The sequence below is a fragment of the Pongo pygmaeus genome, chromosome 5 (genome assembly GCF_028885625.2).
Source record: "Pongo pygmaeus isolate AG05252 chromosome 5, NHGRI_mPonPyg2-v2.0_pri, whole genome shotgun sequence".
Taxonomy (NCBI): Eukaryota; Metazoa; Chordata; class Mammalia; order Primates; family Hominidae; genus Pongo; species Pongo pygmaeus.
Genome location: NC_072378.2, coordinates 142,586,613 through 142,606,772, shown reverse-complemented (window position 1 = coordinate 142,606,772; position 20,160 = coordinate 142,586,613). Strand labels below are relative to the sequence as shown.

The 20,160-nt window shown below is 36.7% G+C and overlaps 1 protein-coding gene across 1 annotated transcript in view; it reads right to left on the bottom strand.

The window, feature by feature from the left end:
• Positions 1 to 3,858: 3,858 nt before the first annotated feature.
• The window catches only part of VTA1 (vesicle trafficking 1), a 70,785-nt gene continuing 54,483 nt past the window's right edge, over positions 3,859 to 20,160 (bottom strand). Inside the window, exons 7-8 of the mRNA XM_054491674.2 lie at positions 19,551 to 19,631; positions 3,859 to 5,232 (exon numbers count right to left, since the gene is read on the bottom strand). Coding sequence (XP_054347649.1) covers positions 5,087 to 5,232; positions 19,551 to 19,631 — 227 coding nt within the window. The 3' untranslated portion in view covers positions 3,859 to 5,086. The remainder of the gene's footprint in view (positions 5,233 to 19,550; positions 19,632 to 20,160) is intronic.

The following is a 20,160-nucleotide window of genomic DNA, read 5'->3' as shown; positions in this document are numbered from 1 at the left end:
CAAACTTGATATATGAAGTAAGAGACAGGGGCTTTTGCCTAAGACTTTCAGGGAGAAATTTAATTGAGGAAGTATCTAATAATAAACATTATTGCAAATTTTATATTTTCAGTCCATGTCTCAATCTTATTTCTTGAAGATGAAGAATTTTTAGTTAGGAAAAATAGCGATGTTATTTAAAATAAAAAGGATAAAACAGGCACATCTGGGAAACCCAGACTCCCTAATGATGTGGAACACCTTCTCCAAAATGACCTATAAATCCATTGTAGCATTACTCAAACCCTGCTTAGTATCCCCTTGGATTGCTGCAGTCCATACAATTTCAGGTCATAGATCAGTGTATATTCCAGATATTGAGGATGCAATCAGATTTTCAAGTTCATACCCTGTGTTCACTGCCTAGCACTGTCAGTTGGAACATATGGCCCAGATAATAGAAAAATTTAGCTGCTAACACCTAACTAACAAAAGGAACTGTCCAATGACCTTGATAATGTGGAACTCATAACACCTCATTGTACTTATAATGTAACAGGTGACTTACTTACATGGATGATACTTCCTATGATCTGAAATAGGTAGTCTGAGCTTAGAAATAAGTATTAGCTGTGTTACCTTAGCAAATTTGTTACTCTGTGGCTCACTTTCCTCATCTTAAAATAGAAATAAAGCCTACCTCTCAAGACCACTGGCAAGATTAAATGAATTAATATATGCAAAATACTTAGAATAGTATCTGACATTTAGTAAACACTGAAATGTTAGCTATTATGATTATTATTGAAGTATTGCTTACTTAGAATTGGTCCTACTTAAGTATACTCCAATGAACAAGCCTGCAGTCTTATAATTCCACATAGACTTCAAAGATTACAACCAACCAGGGAAGGATACTTCTCATATGAAGGATGTCTTAACTTTTCTACTGATGGAGCTTTGTTTACGGGCCAAACTAGAACATCTGATCCAAATGCTCCAAAATGAGTCAAGTTAAAGAAAAAAAAAAATAGAAATGGGTGAAGAGAGGAAGCAGTGCAGATAACCAAAACCCATCAACTCCATTAGCTATTATTCTTTTAGAGTTGAAAATATTTGTACAATGCTGCTATTAGGGTGTTTCTTTAGAAAAGACAGTATATAATCTTTCAATACATACATAGAATTCTCAAATTTCTAGAATTACAAGTCATATATAAATTCTAAAAACATCTGAGGATATTAATTTTCAAGACCCATAACTGAAGTCTTTTTCTTGGTGTAGTCCTGATGTCAGTAAACTCCCTTGGCCATGCTAACTGTGGGAACTATTCTTGGCTTGCAGCTCCAGTTCAGCAGTGATTTGGTGAGATATCTGTGGCAATCATTGTCAACAAAACCTTATTTTTACTCCTCCCTCTGCCGCATTGATAAAACACTGTTATCAGTTTCACTTGGGCTGGTCACAAAAACTTGGAAACATTGTACTTCAATCTAAGTGTGAGAGGAATTCGGCAACTTTCCCTACTGCAGTACATGATTACTCATTCCTTTCAGGCATTCAGGTGAAAAATCTGGAGTCAACCTTTACTCCTCTTATGTTCATACCTCATACCCAGTTTACAGAAATCCTGTGGCTCTACTTAAAAAAAAGCTGCCAGAAACCAATCCCGTTTTATTACCTCCAAGGCTACTCCTGGACCAAGATCATAATATCTCACGTTGATTATTGTAATACTTTTTTTATTTTGAGAAAGAGTCTCGCTCTGTCGCCCAGGCTGGAATGCAGTAGCACGATCTCGGCTCACTGCAACCTCTGTCTCCTGGGTTCAAGCGATCTCCTGCCTCAGCCTCTTGAGTAGCTGAGATTAGAGGTACGTGCCACCATGCCAGGCTAACATATATATTATATATTAATATATTTATGATTTATATATACATACATATATATTTATATATTAATAAATATATACTCCTGACCTCAGATGATCTGCCTGCCTTGGCTCCCAAAGTGCTGGAATTGCAGGTGCAAACCACCGCCCCCGGCCTATTGTTAATAATCTTAACTGGTCTCCCAGCTTCCTCCCTTACTTACCACCCGCCTTACGGTCTATTCTCAACATAGGAGCCAATATGATTATTTCAAAAGTTAAGTCACATCGGGCTACGTTTCTTCTGAAAACCCTTCCATATAGCCCCCAGTCAAGTCTCTTACAAAAAAGCTTTATGATCCTAAGCTTTTAGCTCCCTCACCAGCCTTTCTCCTACTTTTACCCTCTGACCTGATTTCTGTCTACCTGTTGGGAATGCTCTTCCTCCATGTATGTATCTGCATACTACTCTTTTCCTTCTTTGCTCAAATGTTACCTCAGGGAGGTCTATCCTGGCTAGACCTATTTCAATAGATTCTATTGAAATATGCATATGTCTGTACACACCTAAGCAACTCCTATCCTGTCCTCAATGTTTCCTCCATAGCATTTATCACTATTTAATACAGAAGTTCCCATAGTGTGGTCCCCAGACTTTCTAGCAAGTTCACAGATGATGCTGATGCCGGTCGTCCAGAGACACCTTTGACAACCAGTTTGAGGAGAATCTCTTCTCTCAGACTTGCAATATTTCTGATTTGGGTAGAGCTAAACCCAAATCGAGTGGATAGAGCTAAACCACTCGAACTTTAGGGACCACCTTAAGTGTCTCTTAAAACTCAGAAGGCTGGGACCCATCCCTAGAGTTTCTGATTGTGTAGGACAGGTGGGGCCCAAAATGTGTATTTCTAATCACACTCGGAGAGCCACTGATTAAATGTAATGTATATTTTATTATCTATTTCCTCCCTTTTAGAATGTAAACCCTATGAGGGAGGGACTTTTTTTTCTGCTGTTTCTGCTTGCAAAGAACAATACCAGGCACATAGTAGCCATTCAGTAAATATATATGGAAGGAATAAATGAAAATTGCTAATCCTACTGTTACATCAGAACACATCTCCTAATTTTATTTTAAGATTTTATAGGAAAAAATACAAATACAAAGTTAACAAACATTGTATAGTTCAATCCCCTCATGCAAGAAGGCATTTTTAAGCACTGGGCCACATAGACAACTGGGATTTCCTGATATTTGGGAAATAAATTATTAACAATTTACATTAGAGCATTAGTATTGACACTAAACATTTATGAAATGCTACCATGCGCTAAGCACTTCAGGTACTGTATCTCTTTCAATTCTCATAACTATTGAGATGGCTAGTGGTGTCATTTCTATTTTACAGAGAAGGGCTCTGTCACACCGTGCAGCCCACTACCAGTGGACTCCATAGTTTCTATATTGTCTCCTTACCTCTATGTGCTCTCCCAATTGGGAACCAAAAGGTAGGGTATAAAATAGGAGGTGATGGGTTTACTTTTTAGTGTCCAAACATATCAAGGTTTGAATTAAAATTTGCTGAACATCGTATAACACTAAAAGTCATCCTGGCCATCTTTCTATTGTAATAACATTCTAAAGAGCACTGAATTTCTAGATGCAAATGTGGAACCCTACAAATGTTCATACCTCTTGTAAAAGATAGGAAAATGTTTTTTAGGAGGCATGTTGTTTGGGGACTTTTTTGTGAGAATTCAGAACAGTTTAGTCAGTCTGAATATTTATTCTACCAAACCCTGTACAACAGCATTACATTTATGCAGAAAATAATGGATATAAATGATTATGAGTTAGTGATTTGTTTTTTCCCAAAAGGCCATTAGACTAGGTGTATTAACTTTTTCTTAGAGGGCCAAATAGTAAATGTTTTTAGACTTGCAAGCCATACAACTCTGCAGTTGCGGAAAGCAACCACAGACAAAACATAAATGAATGAGTATAGGCTTGTTCCAAAGAAACTTTATTTACATAACAGGTGGCCAATCCATGGGCCAAAGCTTGCTGACCCTTGTGTTTAAAGAGTCCCATCTTAGTAGCATGAATAAAATGGACCAGATAAAGTTCAGTTAACTTTGTCAAATTTATCTTAAAAAACAAACAAAAACCAAAAAACAAAACTGTTTCTTCCTATAGAAACACCCATAGTCCCATAAATAAAAATGACTTTTAAAAAAGACAATTCTAGCAGGCAAATAAAAACAGACATTTGTCTTTGTAATAAGTTGAATTAGCTAAACGAATCCTTGTATTTATTTTTCACACAGCACAAATGCAGGTGGTACACAGTAAGTTCATAATTCCCCACAAACCTTATAAACTTAACAAATGGGAATCTAAACATAATATTCTGAATCATCCATAGCTATCCACTGTGTGGAATCCATTCTACAGCAGCAGAGGAGTACCTTAATTTAAAGCACCAAGTTTCCAGGCATTACTACAAATATCTTCTTTTCATTCTCTAATACATGCAGTCAAACTGCCTATGAAGCAAATACCAATTCATCTTATGCTTTAATAGATAAGGTAAAGCAGTTGGGAAATCAACATTATTCTTAAGTCTGAAAGTGATTCTACCTCTTTACCTTATTTTCTCCCATGAAATTTTAAACTTTTAATGGAGTTATATTTAACATGAGAATAAATTAAAATTTGAACTTAATGTCTTTTCAGATTCATCCAGCAGTTTAGAATGTTCATATTTGTTTTATGTCTTGAGGGAAACAAAAACTAATTTCTAATTTAGAATATTCTGGCAATCTTTATTAAAAGTTACATTTATAATTTTATAGCAAAGTAATATCATCTGTTTGTCCAAACATTACAGATTTTTAAAAATTCCCCTAATGTATGTAAATACAAAGCTTATTCCCAGTACACATTTTATAGAGGTGTGTTTTCATTTTTTGAAGCAGGGTTCAATGGACATTTTTAGGGTCTTGCTAACATCAGCCCTATATACTCAGAGATGATTGAATCTAGTAAATGGACAATGAAAACTGGTTGAGGCTGCTGATGAATGCTTCAATAAAAATCTGATACACACAGATTTCATTGTCATATTCAACGAAACCAAGTCTTCCTTAAAACTGTGATCCTGATAGGCTGAAGACAGAGTAATGGACTGTTAGTTCCTCATGCCAAAAATACATGGGTCTGTCATACAAAGGCTTCATTCTCTGCCTGTCGTCAGTAACTTGAGAGCCTTTTGTAGATTCTGGACAGCAGTGCTTACATCTTCATACTGCAAAGCACTGCCAGCATATTTGCAGTACTTCTGAGCTCTAGCAAAGTCCTCTGGGGTTAGACGAATATCCCCTAGAAGAAAAAGAACAATTGGGATATTTATAAGAATATACAAAGTGTTCTGTAAGGTTGGGCAAATGCTTATGCTTAAGATTAAAAAACATATTTAAGGCTATGTAAAAACAGTAGTTTTAGTCAATCTCATATGAACTTTGATACATTTTCTTCGTTCTCTTCAATTGTCTTTTTATTACTAATATAAACCACAGACACGCCAATACATAATAACTTACATGAATTAAGATTTTCCTTCAAGAAGCAATAAAGACAAACAAGGATAGTAGCTTTGGTGTCTATGGTAGAATCACTTAGCCTCTCTCTTCATGGAACAATACACACAGACTAAACCAATTCAACCCTCATTTGAGCTGGAATATAAGTATCACCTTCAATAAAAAAAAAAGTGAATAACAAACTTTATGTAAAGAAAACCAGGTTGCTTAGCTTGTTTTAAGCATGAAAATATTTTACATGTTTGTGCCATCCATGTAAAAATTTCTTAAGGTTTCTTAAATTTTATATCACTGAAATATACAATTAAACATGTAAACAACCATTACATATTATTTCTCTAAAATTTACTCTTAGCAAGTTTTCTAGTTATACATATGATTAATATGTAGGGCCCAACTAAACAATTTCAGTTAAAAAAAACATTAAAAACATTTCATTTAATCTAAAATACGAATTTCCTTGAATATATATTTCTAAAGACAAAATTAAAAATGGACATTGTATCTTGTCTTTTGAAATAACCACCATTTTCTTTGGAAATTTTTATGAGAATTCTCAGGAGTACTAATCAGAAGGCTGGGAGGCATAGACTGTAACAAGCAGACAACATATTTCAACTCTGTTTGAAACAAGTACAAGGCTGTACTTAGAATGACTTCGTTTAGTTGCTTTTAATTTTGCCATATGTATATATTTTATGCTGCGTGTGTGTATACACAAACACACACGCAGCATAAAATTAAAAATTTGACATTACCTAGGCAAAGATTTCAAAGTAGGCAGCAACTCCAGGCAAGCGGATACAATATTCTGATCCAAATTATTATTTCCTAAAATTTTCAAAAAGAGTACTGAAACAATTTATGCTACTGTTTCCAGCACAGTGCCAGGCACCTGTAGGTGCTCGGTAACTTCACTGCACGAATATGAAAAAGCTGTATTTTAAATTATTTCCCACATTTTAAAACTAAGTTCATACAGAATTAAACATTAATTAAGTTGCAGATTTTAAAATACACATATACTTACTAGCGTAGGGTGCTAGAGTAAGTCTTCAAATATTTGTTGAACTAGTAGTATTTAAGATTACATAAAATTTGGCCTTTACTGTTGTGAATAAGGGATTACCGATTCCAATTTTAACAGAAGTTATTGACTTGGCATTTGTTGCCCATTAAACCTAAACATCAACTATCCTGCAGTTCTGTTGACAATTTAGTCAGGTATGCTCCAGTTCATATTTCTGATCCTGAAAAATACCTACCAGATTCTTTAATGGTTTTTCAAAATATATTTACACTACATACGCTGTCTAGGTGAGGAAACATCTTTGAAAACTGAGTCTACCTTAACGCTACTTTTTGTGCTTTAAGTCTCTCCTATCTCAGGGCACTCTTTTAAATATACAGGGCATCCATCCAGAATTTACTGGACGTGCTGAAAGAAGGCTGTAATGGTCAGATTAATCTTTATTTTTATAGCATTAGCTTTAGCACTGTTTGGCTGACATATCACTTATTAATAAGGTAAAATGTGTATAATGGCAAGAACTCTGTTACTATTTTTGTTTTATAAACTTATCTACTAAGGATTAAATTATTTTAAAACACAAATATTATTTTTTTGTGAAATAATTTCAATATTTAAAAAATGTGAATGAAAATATATTAACAGAAAAATATAACTAGATATAAAATATATAAAGCTTACAGACATGCATAACCAATTATGTAACTCATATATAAAATACAAGAACTAAGTAATAACCGATGTACAGATTTAGATCCGAAGTGTAATTTATAGACATATAGAGATATTTATTTTCAACAATGAAAAATATAAGCCAAAAAATCATGTTACTTGCTATTTTGTAACACATAGGCTCTCCTTTATTTTAAAAATATAGTAGTCTATAATTCATTAATAAAATATGAATTAAATTCTTAAACTGAGTAAAAATAAAATGTCACCTAATTATGAGTCTTTAAAATTAGTATTTAAAAACTCAACAGAGAAAATGAAAACTATACAAGGGTAAACACATTTCAGAAAGAGAACAAGTGTTAAATTTCAGTTTATCTGACTTTATACTCAAAAAGGTCAATATAAGCTTAATGCACCAAAATAAAAGTTGTTTTTTTCTATCATTACAATTTACTAGAGGCCATAATCAGAACCAGAGAGTGTGCAAGTGGACCTTAAAGATGCTTCAAAGATTAGAGGGGTTGTCTAATATATCTCTCTTCTGAAATCTTAGCTTATAAGTTCCAGACGAGCTGCAGACAAGACCATCTATATTATAAGAGGGCTTCATCTCCTCTTCAGAGGTCAGGACAAGATCAGGCAGAAGAGAGCTAGAACTATCAGTTAAATCCTCTACTACAGTGGCAAAGAGAGCCTGGGTCAGCACTGGATCAAAGATAACATCACTTGGTGTAAAGAAAAATCACTGCGTGCTCAGTTGACATAAGCATCCCTTTCCAAGGTTGATATATCTAATGTCATAAGAGAGTGTAGAACACTTACTTGTAAATATTTCCAAAATGAGTCTTTAGCGGCTCTTTCCAATTTAACTAGATAGTTCTAGAAATTCTTATGTCAAGGGCCTTGGATAATCTCATTCTGGTATACTCTATTATCCTTTGACTTGGATGGAACACACAGGACACAGACTGAACGAAGGTTCATACATACAGGCATTGCTGAGACATGTCACTTAACAATTCTTAACATGTCACAAGACATGTGACTTAACATGTCACTTAACAATGTAGTAATGAATACAGGCAGAATCTCATTATGTCAAGTGCTGTGCTAAATATTATTCAGATATTATATCACTTAATGCTCAAAAAACTTTTTTCTTTTTTTGAGATGGAGTCTCACTCTGTCGCCCAGGCTGGAGTGCAGTGGCGTGATCTTGGCTCACTGCAAGCTTCACCTCCCAGGTTCATGCCATTCTCCTGCCTCAGCTTCCCAAGTAGCTGGGACTATAGGCGCCCACCACCAGGCCTAGCTAATTTTTTTTTGTAATTTTTTAGTAGAGATGGGGTTTCACCGTGTTAGCCAGGATGGTCTCAATCTCCTGACCTCGTGATCGGCCCACCTCGGCCTCCCAAAGTGCTGGGATTACAGGCGTGAGCCACTGCGCCCGGCCAATGCTCAAAAAACTTTATCAGGTATGTTGTCATTCACACTCTAATATTATTCAGAGATGTAAAAGTAAAAAAGTAAACACTGTGCTTCAAATACCTACTTATCCAATTCCACTCTCCAGAGTCAGCCACAAATTCATTACAATATATTTAATATACATTAATATCACACATATATGCATTAAAAGGTGATTAAATACTAAGCAGTAAGGAGAAATATGTAGCAGAAAAGGGATATAAGAAGTACTAGAAGCGGTAGTAATGGTAGTGACAGTGGTTATAAATGCACTATTTTTAAAAAAGACTTTATTTTTTAGAGCAGTTTTAAGTTCACAGCAAAGTTGAGAGAAAGGTACAAAGATTTCCCTTATCTCCCCTTCCCCACCATGCGTAGCTTCCTCCATTATTAAACTCCCCAACTTGAGTGGTACACATTTGTCACAATCAATGAACCTGCATTGATCCATCAGTATTACCCAGAGTCTATGTTGGGGTTTTACTCTTGATGTTGTGCATTCCATGAGTTTGGACAAATTTATAATGACATATATCTATTGTTATAGTGTGATATGGTTTGGATTTGTGTCCCCACCCAAATCTCCTGTCGAATAGGAGGAGAGGCCTGGTAGGAGGTGAGTGGATCATGGGGATGGATGTCCCCCTTGCTGTTCTTGTGATAGTGAGTTCTCATGAGATCTGATGGTTTAAAAGTGTGTGGCACTTCCCCCTTCACTCTCCTATTGCCGTGTGAAGAAGGTGCCTGCTTCCCCTTCACCTTCCATGTGACTTGTTGAATGATTTTGACCAAAATGCTGATAATTATATGGACAATGAAGTCCAGCCTGAGGTGGTTTCAGATGGAGATGAGGAACTTATTGGGTACTGGAGTAACGTCACTGTTGCTATGCTTTAGCAAAGAGGCTGGAGGCATTTTGCCCCTGCCCTAGAGATCTGTGGAACTTTGAAATTGAGAGAGACGATTTAGGGTATCTGGCAAAACAAATTTCTAGGCAGCAAAGCATTCAAGAGGTGACCTGGCTGTTTCTAAAAGTGTACGCTCATATACATGAACAAAGAGATTATCTGAAACTGGAACTTATATTTAAAAAGCAGAGCATAAAAGTTTGGAAAATTTGCAGCCTGATCATGTGGTACAAAAAAAACCCTGTTTTCTGAGGCAAAACTCAAGTCTATCACCCAAATGTGCATAAGTAAAGAGGAGCCGAATGTTAACGGCCAAGACAGTGGGGGAAAATGTCTCTAGGTCATTTCACAGACCACCACAGCAGACCCCGCCATCACAGGCTTAGAGACCTAGAAGGAAAAAATGGTTTCATGAGCCAGATACAGGGCCAGCTGCTCTGTGCAGCCTTGGGACATGACACCCCAGCTGCTCCAGCCCCAGCCATAGCTAAAAGGGACCAAGGTGTGGCTTGGGCCATGGCTTTAGAGGGTACAAGCCCCAAGCCTTGGTGGCATCCACATGGTGTTGGGCCTATGGGTGCGCAGAAGGCAAGAGGTGAGGTTTGGGAATCTCTGCCTAGATTTCAAAGAATGTATGGAAATGCCTGGATGTCTAGGAAGAAGTGTGCTGCACTGGTGGAGCCCTCATGGAACACCTCTACAAGAGCAGTGCAGAGAAGATATGGGGGGTTGGAGCCCCCATGCAGCATGCCCACTGGGGCACTGCCTAGTGGAGCTGTGAGAAGAGGGCCACCATCACCTAGACCCCAGAACAGTAGACTTACTGACAGCTTACATCATGCACCTGGAAAAGCCACAGGCACTCAACACCAGCCTGTGAAAGCAGCCAAGGGGGCTGTACCCTGCATAGCCACAGGGGTGGAGCTGCCCAAGGCCTTGGGAGCCCACCCCTTGCATTGGCATGACCTGGAAGTGAGACATGGAGTCAAAGGAGATTATTTTGGAGCTTTACAACTGAATGACTACCCTGGTGGGCTTCAGACTTGCATGGGGCCTGTAGCCCCTTTGTTTTGGCCAATTTCTCCCATTAAGAATGGGAGCATTTATCCAATGCCTGCACCCTCACTGTATCTTGGAAGTAACTAACTTGTTTTTGATTTTACAGGCTCATAGGTGGAAAGGACTTACCTTGTCTCAGGTAAAAGTCTGGACTATAAACTTTTGAGTTAATGCTGAAACGGAGTTAAGACTGGTGGACTATTGAGAAGCGATACTTGTATTTTGGAATATGAGAAGGACATGAGATTTGGGTGGTGCCAGGAACAGAATGATATGATTTGGACTTGTGTCCCTGCCCAAACCTCATGTTGAATTGAAGGAGGGGCCTGGTGAGAGGTAACTGGATCATGGGGGTGGATGTGCCCCTTGTTATTCTTGTGATAGTGAGGTCTCATAAGATCTGATGGTTTAAAAGTATGTGGCACTTCCCTCTTCCCTCTCTGTCTCCTGCTGCCATGTGAGGAAGATGCCTGCTTCTCCTTCACCTTTTGCCATGATTATAAGTTTCCTGAGGCCTCCCAGTCATGCTTACTGTTAAGCCTGTGTAACCGTGAGTCTTAAACCTCTATTCTTCATAAAGTACCCCGTCTCAGGTAGTTCTTTATAGCAATATGAGAACAGACTAATACTCAGGGTCGTACAAAATAGATTCACTGCCCTAAAACTTCTCTATGATCCACTCATTCTTCCCTCCCTCTCCCCCTAACTCTTGGCAACTGCTGATCTTCTACCCCCTCTATAGTTTGCCTTTTTCGGAATGTCACATACTTGGAATTATACAGTATATAGCTTTTTAAAATTGGTTCCTTTCACTTTGTAATATGCATTTAAGTTTCCTCCATGTCTTTTCATAGCTTGATAGCTCATTTCCTTCTAGCACTGAATAATATCCCATTGTCTAGATGTACTGCAGTTTATTTATCCATTCACCTACAGCAAGATAATCTTGGTTCCTTCCGTGTTTTGGCAATTGTATACAGAGCTGCTATAAACCTTTGCTTGCAGGTTTTCATGTGAATATATGTTTTAAATGCACTCAGGTAAATACCAAGGACACAACTGCAGGATCCTAAGGTATATATATTTAGTTAAATAAGAAACTGCCAAACTGTCTTTTAAAGTGGCTGTATCATTTTGCATTCCCACCAGCAATGAATGAGTTTCTGTGGTTCCACATCGTCACCAGCATTTGGTGCTGTCAATGTTGTGGATTTTGGCCATTCTAATAGGTGTGTAGTGGTATCTCATTGTTCTAATTTGCATTTTCCTGATGATATATGCAGTGGAGTATCTTCTCATACGTCTGCTTTCCATTTGTATATCCTCTTTGGTCAGGTGCCTGTAAAGGCCTTTTGCTAATTTTTAAATAGGGTTGTCTGTGTTATTGTTCTTTAGGAGTTCTACGTATATTTTGTTAACAGTCCTTAATCAGATAAGCCTTTTGCAATGTTTTCTCTCAGTCTGTGGCTTGTCTTGTCTTTTCTTTTTTTTTTTTTTTTAGAGACGGTCTTTTCATTTTTTTTTTTTTTTTTAGAGACGGAGTCTTGCTCTTTCGCCCAGGCCGGACTGCAGTGGCACTATCTCGGCTCACTGCAAGCTCCGCCTCCTGGGTTCATGCCATTCTCCTGCCTCAGCCTCCCGAGTAGCTGGGATTACAGGTGCCCGCCACCGCGCCCAGTTAATTTTTTGTATTTTTAGTAGAGATGGGGTTTCACCGTGTTAGCCAAGATGGTCTTGATCTCTTGACCTCATGATCTGTCTTTTCATTTTCTTGACAGCATCTTTGGAAGGGCAGAAAATTTTAATCTTAATGAAATCTGCCTTATCATTTCTTTCTTTTATGGGTCATGAATTTAAAAAGTCATTGCTCAGCCCAAAGTCATCTGGATTTTCTCTTATGCTATCTTTTAGAGGTTTTATAGTTTTGTATTTTACTTCTTCAATTTATTTTTTATTAAGGTAAAGTATTCATATATAATTTGCTATCTTTACAATTTCAAAGCATACATTTCAGTGGTAATAAAAACACGTATATTCTCTTTTTTCCACTTTCATCCTCCACTCCTTCCCCCTTTCCTTCCTGGTCTTTGGCAATCACCAATCTACTCTCTATTTTCATGAGATCCACCTTTTTTAGCTCCCACATGTGAGTGAGAACATATGATACGTGTCTTTCTGTGCTTGGCTTATTTTATTTCAAACAATGACCTCTAGTTCTATCCATGTTGCTGCAAATAATAGAATTCTTTTCTTTTTTTTGGCTGAATAATATTCCACTGTGTATATACACCACATTTTCTTTATTCATTCATCCACTGATGGCCATTTAGGTTGATTCCATTTTTTGACTACTGTGAATAGTGCTGCAATAAACATGAGAGTGTAGATTTCTTGCAGCATATTGATTTCCTTTCTTTTGGATATTGTTTTCCTTTCCTTTGGAATTGTTTAATCATATGGTACTTCTATTTTTAGTTATTTGAGAAACCTCTGCACTGTTCTCTATGCCTGTCTTTTGGTATGAGCCATTTTAACTAGGGTAAAATGATAATGCAATGTGATTTTGATTTGTATTTCTCTGATGATTAGTGATGCTGAGCATTTTTTCATATACTTGACATTTCATATACAAAATTTTAGATCTTTTGCCCATTTTTGAATTGCATTATTTGTTTTTTGCTATTGAGTTGTCTGAGCTCCTTATATATTCTGGTTATTAATCCCTTGTCAGATAGATGGAGTGCAAATATTTTCTCCCATTCCATGGGTTGTCTTTTCACTTTGTTGATTTTTCCTTTGCCATGCTGAAGCATTTTAGCTGGATCTAGTCCCATTTGGCCATTTTTGCTTTATTTGCCTATGCTTTCGAGGTCTTACACAAAAAAAATCTTTGCATAGACCCATGTCCTGGAGCATTTCTCTAATGTTTTCTTGTATCAGTTTCATAGGTCTTAGATTTGAGGTTTCAGATGTAAGTCTTTAATCCATTTTGACTTGATTTTTGTGTAGGATGGGAGATGGGGGTTTACTTTCATTCTTTTGCATATAGTTATCCAGTTTTCCCAGCACTATTTATTGAAAAAATTGTCCTTTACCCATTGTATGTTCTCGGCACCTTTGTCAAAAATAAGTTGATTGTAAATGCATAAATGTATATCAGGATTCTCTATCCTGTTCCACTGGTCCATGTGTCTGTTTTTTACGCCAGTACCATGTTGTTTCGGTTATCATAGCTTTGTAGTAAATTTTGAAGTCAGATAGTGTGATGCCTTTAGCTTTGTTCTTTTTGCTCAGTTTTGCTTTTAGTATTCAGGGTCTTCTATCATTCTACATAAATCTTAGGGTTCTTTTTTTTGGTGAAATGTCATTCTGTGAAGAATGTCATTGGCATTTTGATAGGGATTGCACAGAATCTGTAGATTGCTTTGGGTAGTATTGTCATTTTAATAATATTAATTCTTCCAATCCATAAGCATGGAGTATCTTTCCATTTTTTATGTGTCTACTTCTATTACATTTATCAGAATTTTATATAGTTTTTCTTAGTTATTAATACACAATGGTGTATATACACAATGGAATATTATAGTTAGTTATTAATAACTAACTTATTTAGTTAGATTGATTCCCAGGTATTTTATGTTTTTTTGTATTTGTATTTTTTGTATTACATTCATCAGAATTTTATATAGTTTTTCTTAGTTATTAATATATACACATAGTGTATATACACAATGGAATATTTAGTTATTAATAACCAACTTCTTTAGTTAGATCGATTCCCAGGTATTTTATATTTTTTATAGCTATGGTAAATGGGATTGCTTTCTTAATTTGATTTTCAGATTATTTGCTGTTGGTGTATATAAACGCTACTGATTTTTGTATGTTGATTCTGTATCCTGTAACTTCACTAAATTTATCAGTTCTAACGGTTTTTTGGTGGAGTCCTTAGGTTTTTATAGGCATAAGATCATGTCATCTGTGAGCAAGGCTAATTTGACTTCTTCCTTTTCAATCTGGATGAACTTTATTTCTTTCTTTTGCCTAACTGCTCTATTCTCTATAAAACTGCCCTAAACTAAAAAATTATATACATAGTATTAATTCTACCAGTGCATTTTTTACCTTGAAATGTTTTCTTCTGCACATTAGTGTTTTCTTTCAGACTGAAGAACTCCCCTGAGCTTTTCTTGCAAGATGGGTCAGTTTTTGTGTCTGGGAAAGACTATATCTCTCCTTCATATTTGAATGACAATTTTGCTGGACATAATATTCCTAGATGACAGTTTTTTTTTGAAAATATTGTTCCAATACCTACTGGCCTGTTGAGAAGGCTGTTGCCAGACGATCTGGAGCTCCGTTATATGCATTTGCTTCTTATCTCTTGCTGTTTTAAGGACCTTCTCTTTGTCCTTGGCCTTTAGCATTCGATTACTACATGCCTTCAGGTAGTCTTATTTGGGGGTTGAATCTGTTCGGTGTTAAAAGACCTTCCTGTACCTGGATATTTATATCTTTCTCAAGTTTTGGGAAGTTTTCTGTTATTATTTCTTTCAATAAGCTTTTTACCTCTCGCTCAGCTCCCTCTTGAACATCAATGGCTCTTAGATTTGGTCTTCTGAGGTAGATTTCTATATCTTGTAGCCAGTCCTTTTCATTCTCTTTTTTCCATCTTCTGACTGTGTATTTTCAAATAGCTGGTCTTTGAGCTCACTGATTTTTTTCTTCTGCTTAGTTCATTCTGTTGTTGAGAGCCTCAGAAGAGTTCTGAGTTCAGCAAATGTATTTCTCAGTTCCAAGATTTGATCTTTTTTTTGAAAAATTATTCCAATATCTGTCAAATTTCTTTATTGCTTTTCTGTATTATCTTAGAGGTCAATGAGTTTTCTTAAAATTGTTATTCTGAAGTCTCGGTCAGAGGGCTCACAAACTGCTGTCTTGTTAGGGTCAGTTTTGGGATTTTTTTTTTTTTTTTTTTTTTTTTTTTGACGGGAGTCTCACTGTCACCCAGGCTGGAGAGTGCAATGGAGAGATCTCGGCTCACTGCACTCTCCACCTCCCAGGTTCAAGCGATTCTCCTGCCTCAGCCTCCCAAGTAGCTGGGATTATAGGCATGCACCACCATGCCTGGCTAATTTTTTTTGTATTTTCAGTAGAGACAGGGTTTCGCCATGTTGGCCAGGCTGGTCTTGAACTCCTGACCTCAGGTAATCCGCCCACCTCAGCCTCCCAAAGTGCTGGGATTACAGGCTTGAGCCACAGAGCCCGGCCAGGATTTTTGCTTTGTCCTTTTGAGAAGGTCATGATTCCCTGTTTGCTGTTGTTTCTTGTGGGTCTTTCCTATGTCTTTGCACTGGAAGAATTAGTTATTTATTCCAGTTTTCTCTGTCCAGCTTGTTTTGGTTTTTATTGCATATATTTGCTTAACAAATCTTCACTGCTAGGTTGCTACCTTCTTTTCAGCTCTAGGTGGCGCCGTAAGCCCAGGTTTGCCTCAGCTCTAGTAAATGTTTGGCGCACTGAATGTCCCAAATGGATTACACTGGCAGTGTGGGAAGGCAGGCTAGGTAGGGGTTTGTGCCTACAGGACCTGGGAAATGTACCTCCTACAGCATGGTACTGCTGAACAGCCATTCTGATTTGGTGTCTCCTTTGGCCAAGTTGCACAGTGAAGTTTCTGGGGCTGGGAATAATAGTCTCTGCTGGTCTTCAGTGATATTTTCTCTTCAGACAGTCATGATGCTACCTGTGGGTTAAGGCAAGGACAGATCTCCTGCCAGGGAACCCAAGGAGGTGAGGAAGATGGTTGACCACTTCAGTTTTACTTCTTTCAGTGTAGAAATTATGAGGTGGGGGAGATTTTCTGTGTGGGCATAAGGGTAGGGCAGAAGCATCACGAAAGTGGAAGTCCGATTCTCCTACTGGAGTTTTTCCACTTCTCTGTGGCCCCAGGAACTATTTCATCCTCATACTTGGGCTCTGGGTTGTTGCTGGTGTCGATCTTGGTGCTGTATATTTGTTTTTCGTTTTCTGTTGGTGGGGAATGAAGCCAGTATGCTTCTACACTGCCATTTTGGAACCAGAAATCCCTAGTTTGGGAGTTCAAATTTAGGCATCAGAACCATTTTGAGTTAAATTTTGAGATGAGTGGAAGGTCTGTGTCTAGATTCACTTTTTTTGCTGTATGTGGCTGTCCTGTTACGCCAGCACCATTTATTGAAAAAAATATCTTTTTTCAATGGTATTCCCTTTGCTCCTTTTGTCAAAGATCATATGACTTTTTCTATATGGGTCTATTTTTGGACTCTCTGTCTCACTGATCTATTTGTCTGTTCTTCTGCCAGTACCATACTATCTAGATTACTGCAGATTTATATTATGTTTTGAAGTCAGGTGGTGTCAGTCCTCCAACTTTGTTCTTCTCCTTCAATACTATGTTGATTATTCTGGGTCTTCTGCCACTCCATATAAACTTTAGATAGTTGGAGTTCATATGCACCAAATAACTTGCTGGGATTTTGATGGGAACTGTCCAACTATAGATCAAGTTGGGAAGAACTAACATCTTGAGAATACAGAGTCTTCTTATGCATGATCATGAAATCTCCATTTATGTAATTCTTTGATTCTTTCATGAGCATTTTGTAGTTTTCCTCATATAGATCTTGTAATGTATTTTGTTACATTTATACCTGAATATTTTTGGTGGAATGCTAATGTAAATGGCATTTTGTTTTCGATTATTGTGTTTATGTAAATACAAACACAATGGCAAGTGTATTTTAATTTCAAATCCCACTTGTTTTGTGCTGCTATGCGGAAAGCAATTAATTTTTGCATATTAATCATGTATACTGCAATCCAATTATAATTGCTTATCAGTTCTAAGTGTATTTTTTTGATTGATTCTTCCAGATTTTCTACAGACCATCATGTCATCTATGAACAAAGACAGCGTTATTTTTTCTTTCCTATCCTTATAGCTTTTATTTCTTTTTCCTTTCTTACTACACTAGCTAGGACTTTCAGTATGATGTTAAAATGTCAGTGTTGATATTTATATTTCATCCTGAGTGAAGTACTCTATGTTTTGTCATAAGCATTTTACCTTTTGAAGGAGAATGTTCTTTGTGTCTAAGTCACATGAAATCCTTTTCTTTTATATTCCACAATTCTATTACTGTTCAAAATCATGGCATATTTTTGTTTGCTTCCAAATTCAGATTTCTTGTATAATATCAAAACTTTTCTTAGATGTTTTGGTTTACTTTTTTTTCTTACTGGCAGGATTCTATGGCTTCTTATCTATGTCTTTCATATTCTGAAGCTTCTATTCTATATATTACATGAAATCCATGTTATTTTTCTTAAAGGAGGGGAGTTCTCCAATTTCCTATTCTAATTTTGGAGCAATTGCTTTCTAAGCATGTGGGAAAACTATCATAGAATCTTTCTTCTTTGGAGTATCTAAAGAAGTATATTTCACCATTTCTTATACTCCATATTTCTCTTTTGCTTGATTACCACCCTTATCTTGATGGAGTACATCCTGAGTTAAGTTCCTTAAAAAAGGTATGTGCTAGGCAAAATGTGAGAGTTCTTACATATTTAAAAAGTATTTTGCCCTAACACCTGCCTGACAGTTAGATGGGCAAAGAATTCTAGGGTTCTGGTTCTAGGTGGTAGACTAAGCATATATAATTAACTATTCTTCCTCCTGAAACCATAATGAAATGATAAAGTAACACAAAAGGAAATAAATCCACAAAATTGAAAAGGAGAAGAGAAGAGAAAGAATGAAAAAAACTGAAAAGAGATAATTGACAAGAGATTTAAAGAACATCTCCCTAAAACTGTGTAACAAACTGCCCAGGCAGTGCTAGAACTCTTAAGGTAGGTATGATATCCAGCTCATCCCTAAAAGGCTCTCCTCATTCCATGGTTGAGAGGCAGGAAGGCTTATTGGCCAGTTCCCACTCATACAGGGAGAACAGAAAATTCAAGTTGAAAAACACACTGGCAGACATTATCAGAGGAAACTAAATAACAGCTATTAAAAATAAATGGCTGGGCACGGTGGCTCATGCCTGTAATCCCAGCACTATGGGAGGCTGAGGCAGGCGGATCATGAGGTCAAGAGATCGAGACCATCCCTGGCCAACATGGTGAAATCCCGTCTCTACTAAAAATATAAAAATTAGCTGGGTGTGGTGGCACACGCCTGTAGTCCCAGCTACTGGGGAGGCTGAGGTAGGAGAATCGCTTGAACCCGGGAGGCAGAGGTTGCAGTGAGCCAAGATTGCACCACTGCACTCCAGACTGTCTCAAAAACAAAACAAAACAAAAAAGGTCTTCACTTTAAATATAAAAGGATTAAATATCATCTGACATATACAGAAAACAAAAGTCTGAATGAGATAAAAATAAACACAATGCCTGATTTGGGCTAAAAAAAACAGAGAAATCAGAAAAGTAGTAAAGATTATCCTTAAACCAATCACTTAGCCTATAAACCAACCAACCAAAGTAACCTCAGAGATTTTTATTTTTAATAATGGTCAGTTCCTTTCTTTTTAGATAATTTAATAACAGTGTAGATAAGAAAAGTCACAATCAGAACTCACAGTAATCTCGAACTAAATTAATATAATCTAGCATAGGCTTCCACGGTAGCCTTGGCTCCATGTTTGTTCTTCTATATCCAGTAGTGCATGCAAAAAAGAACTGTAACAAATGGGGACACCTTTGGATGTTGGTATTTTTAAAGTCAAACAATCCTGGCTCATTTGAGAATCTAGTGAACACAGGCATTCAAGGAAATTTATTTCAAATCACCTAGAAATTCAAATTTAAGTAACAACATTTAAATATATGGTACTGTCAAGGTAAAATTACAAAACAGCAACCCAAAACACAGGAGATAAATGTATCTCACAAAATAGTCAGCTGACTTACCCTGGGAAATTGTATTGAAAAGTGCGGGATCAATGGCAGGTATAGTCTGTGGAGTAGGTTGGATAGTATTACTTGCTACACCTGCAAATCAGAAAAGCATAAATGGGCATAAAAGTATTACACCTTTTAATTATACAGTAGGGCAGCACTTAAAAATCATGCGGCAATTTCATTACTTTGCTTATTTTCTAGAAACATCAATGGATTCTAATTTGACATACTTAGTTGATGTTGGAGGATATCAAGTGTTTACATATGTGTATGGGCTATGCATTTCCTAACATGTATTTTGTCTAATGCTTCGGATTACTTCTCAATTAAAGCTTACCAAATATCTGTAGAAGTAGCAGACTCCCTACCTTTCAATTTCTCAGCCAATTAAATAATTTGGTGATAAAGTAGAACATAATTCTAATTTAGTTTAACTTAGAGGATGAATCCAATTTCATCACCGTGCAGGAAATTACAAATTAACATTTGTAATTTTCTAGTTTACACATTTTAAGATGATATTTTTACATATCCAATAAACAATTATCCGATAAACAACTGTTTTGACTTTGTTAGAACGTTTCAAAACTGTCATATCAATGAATAACTTAGCATTCTT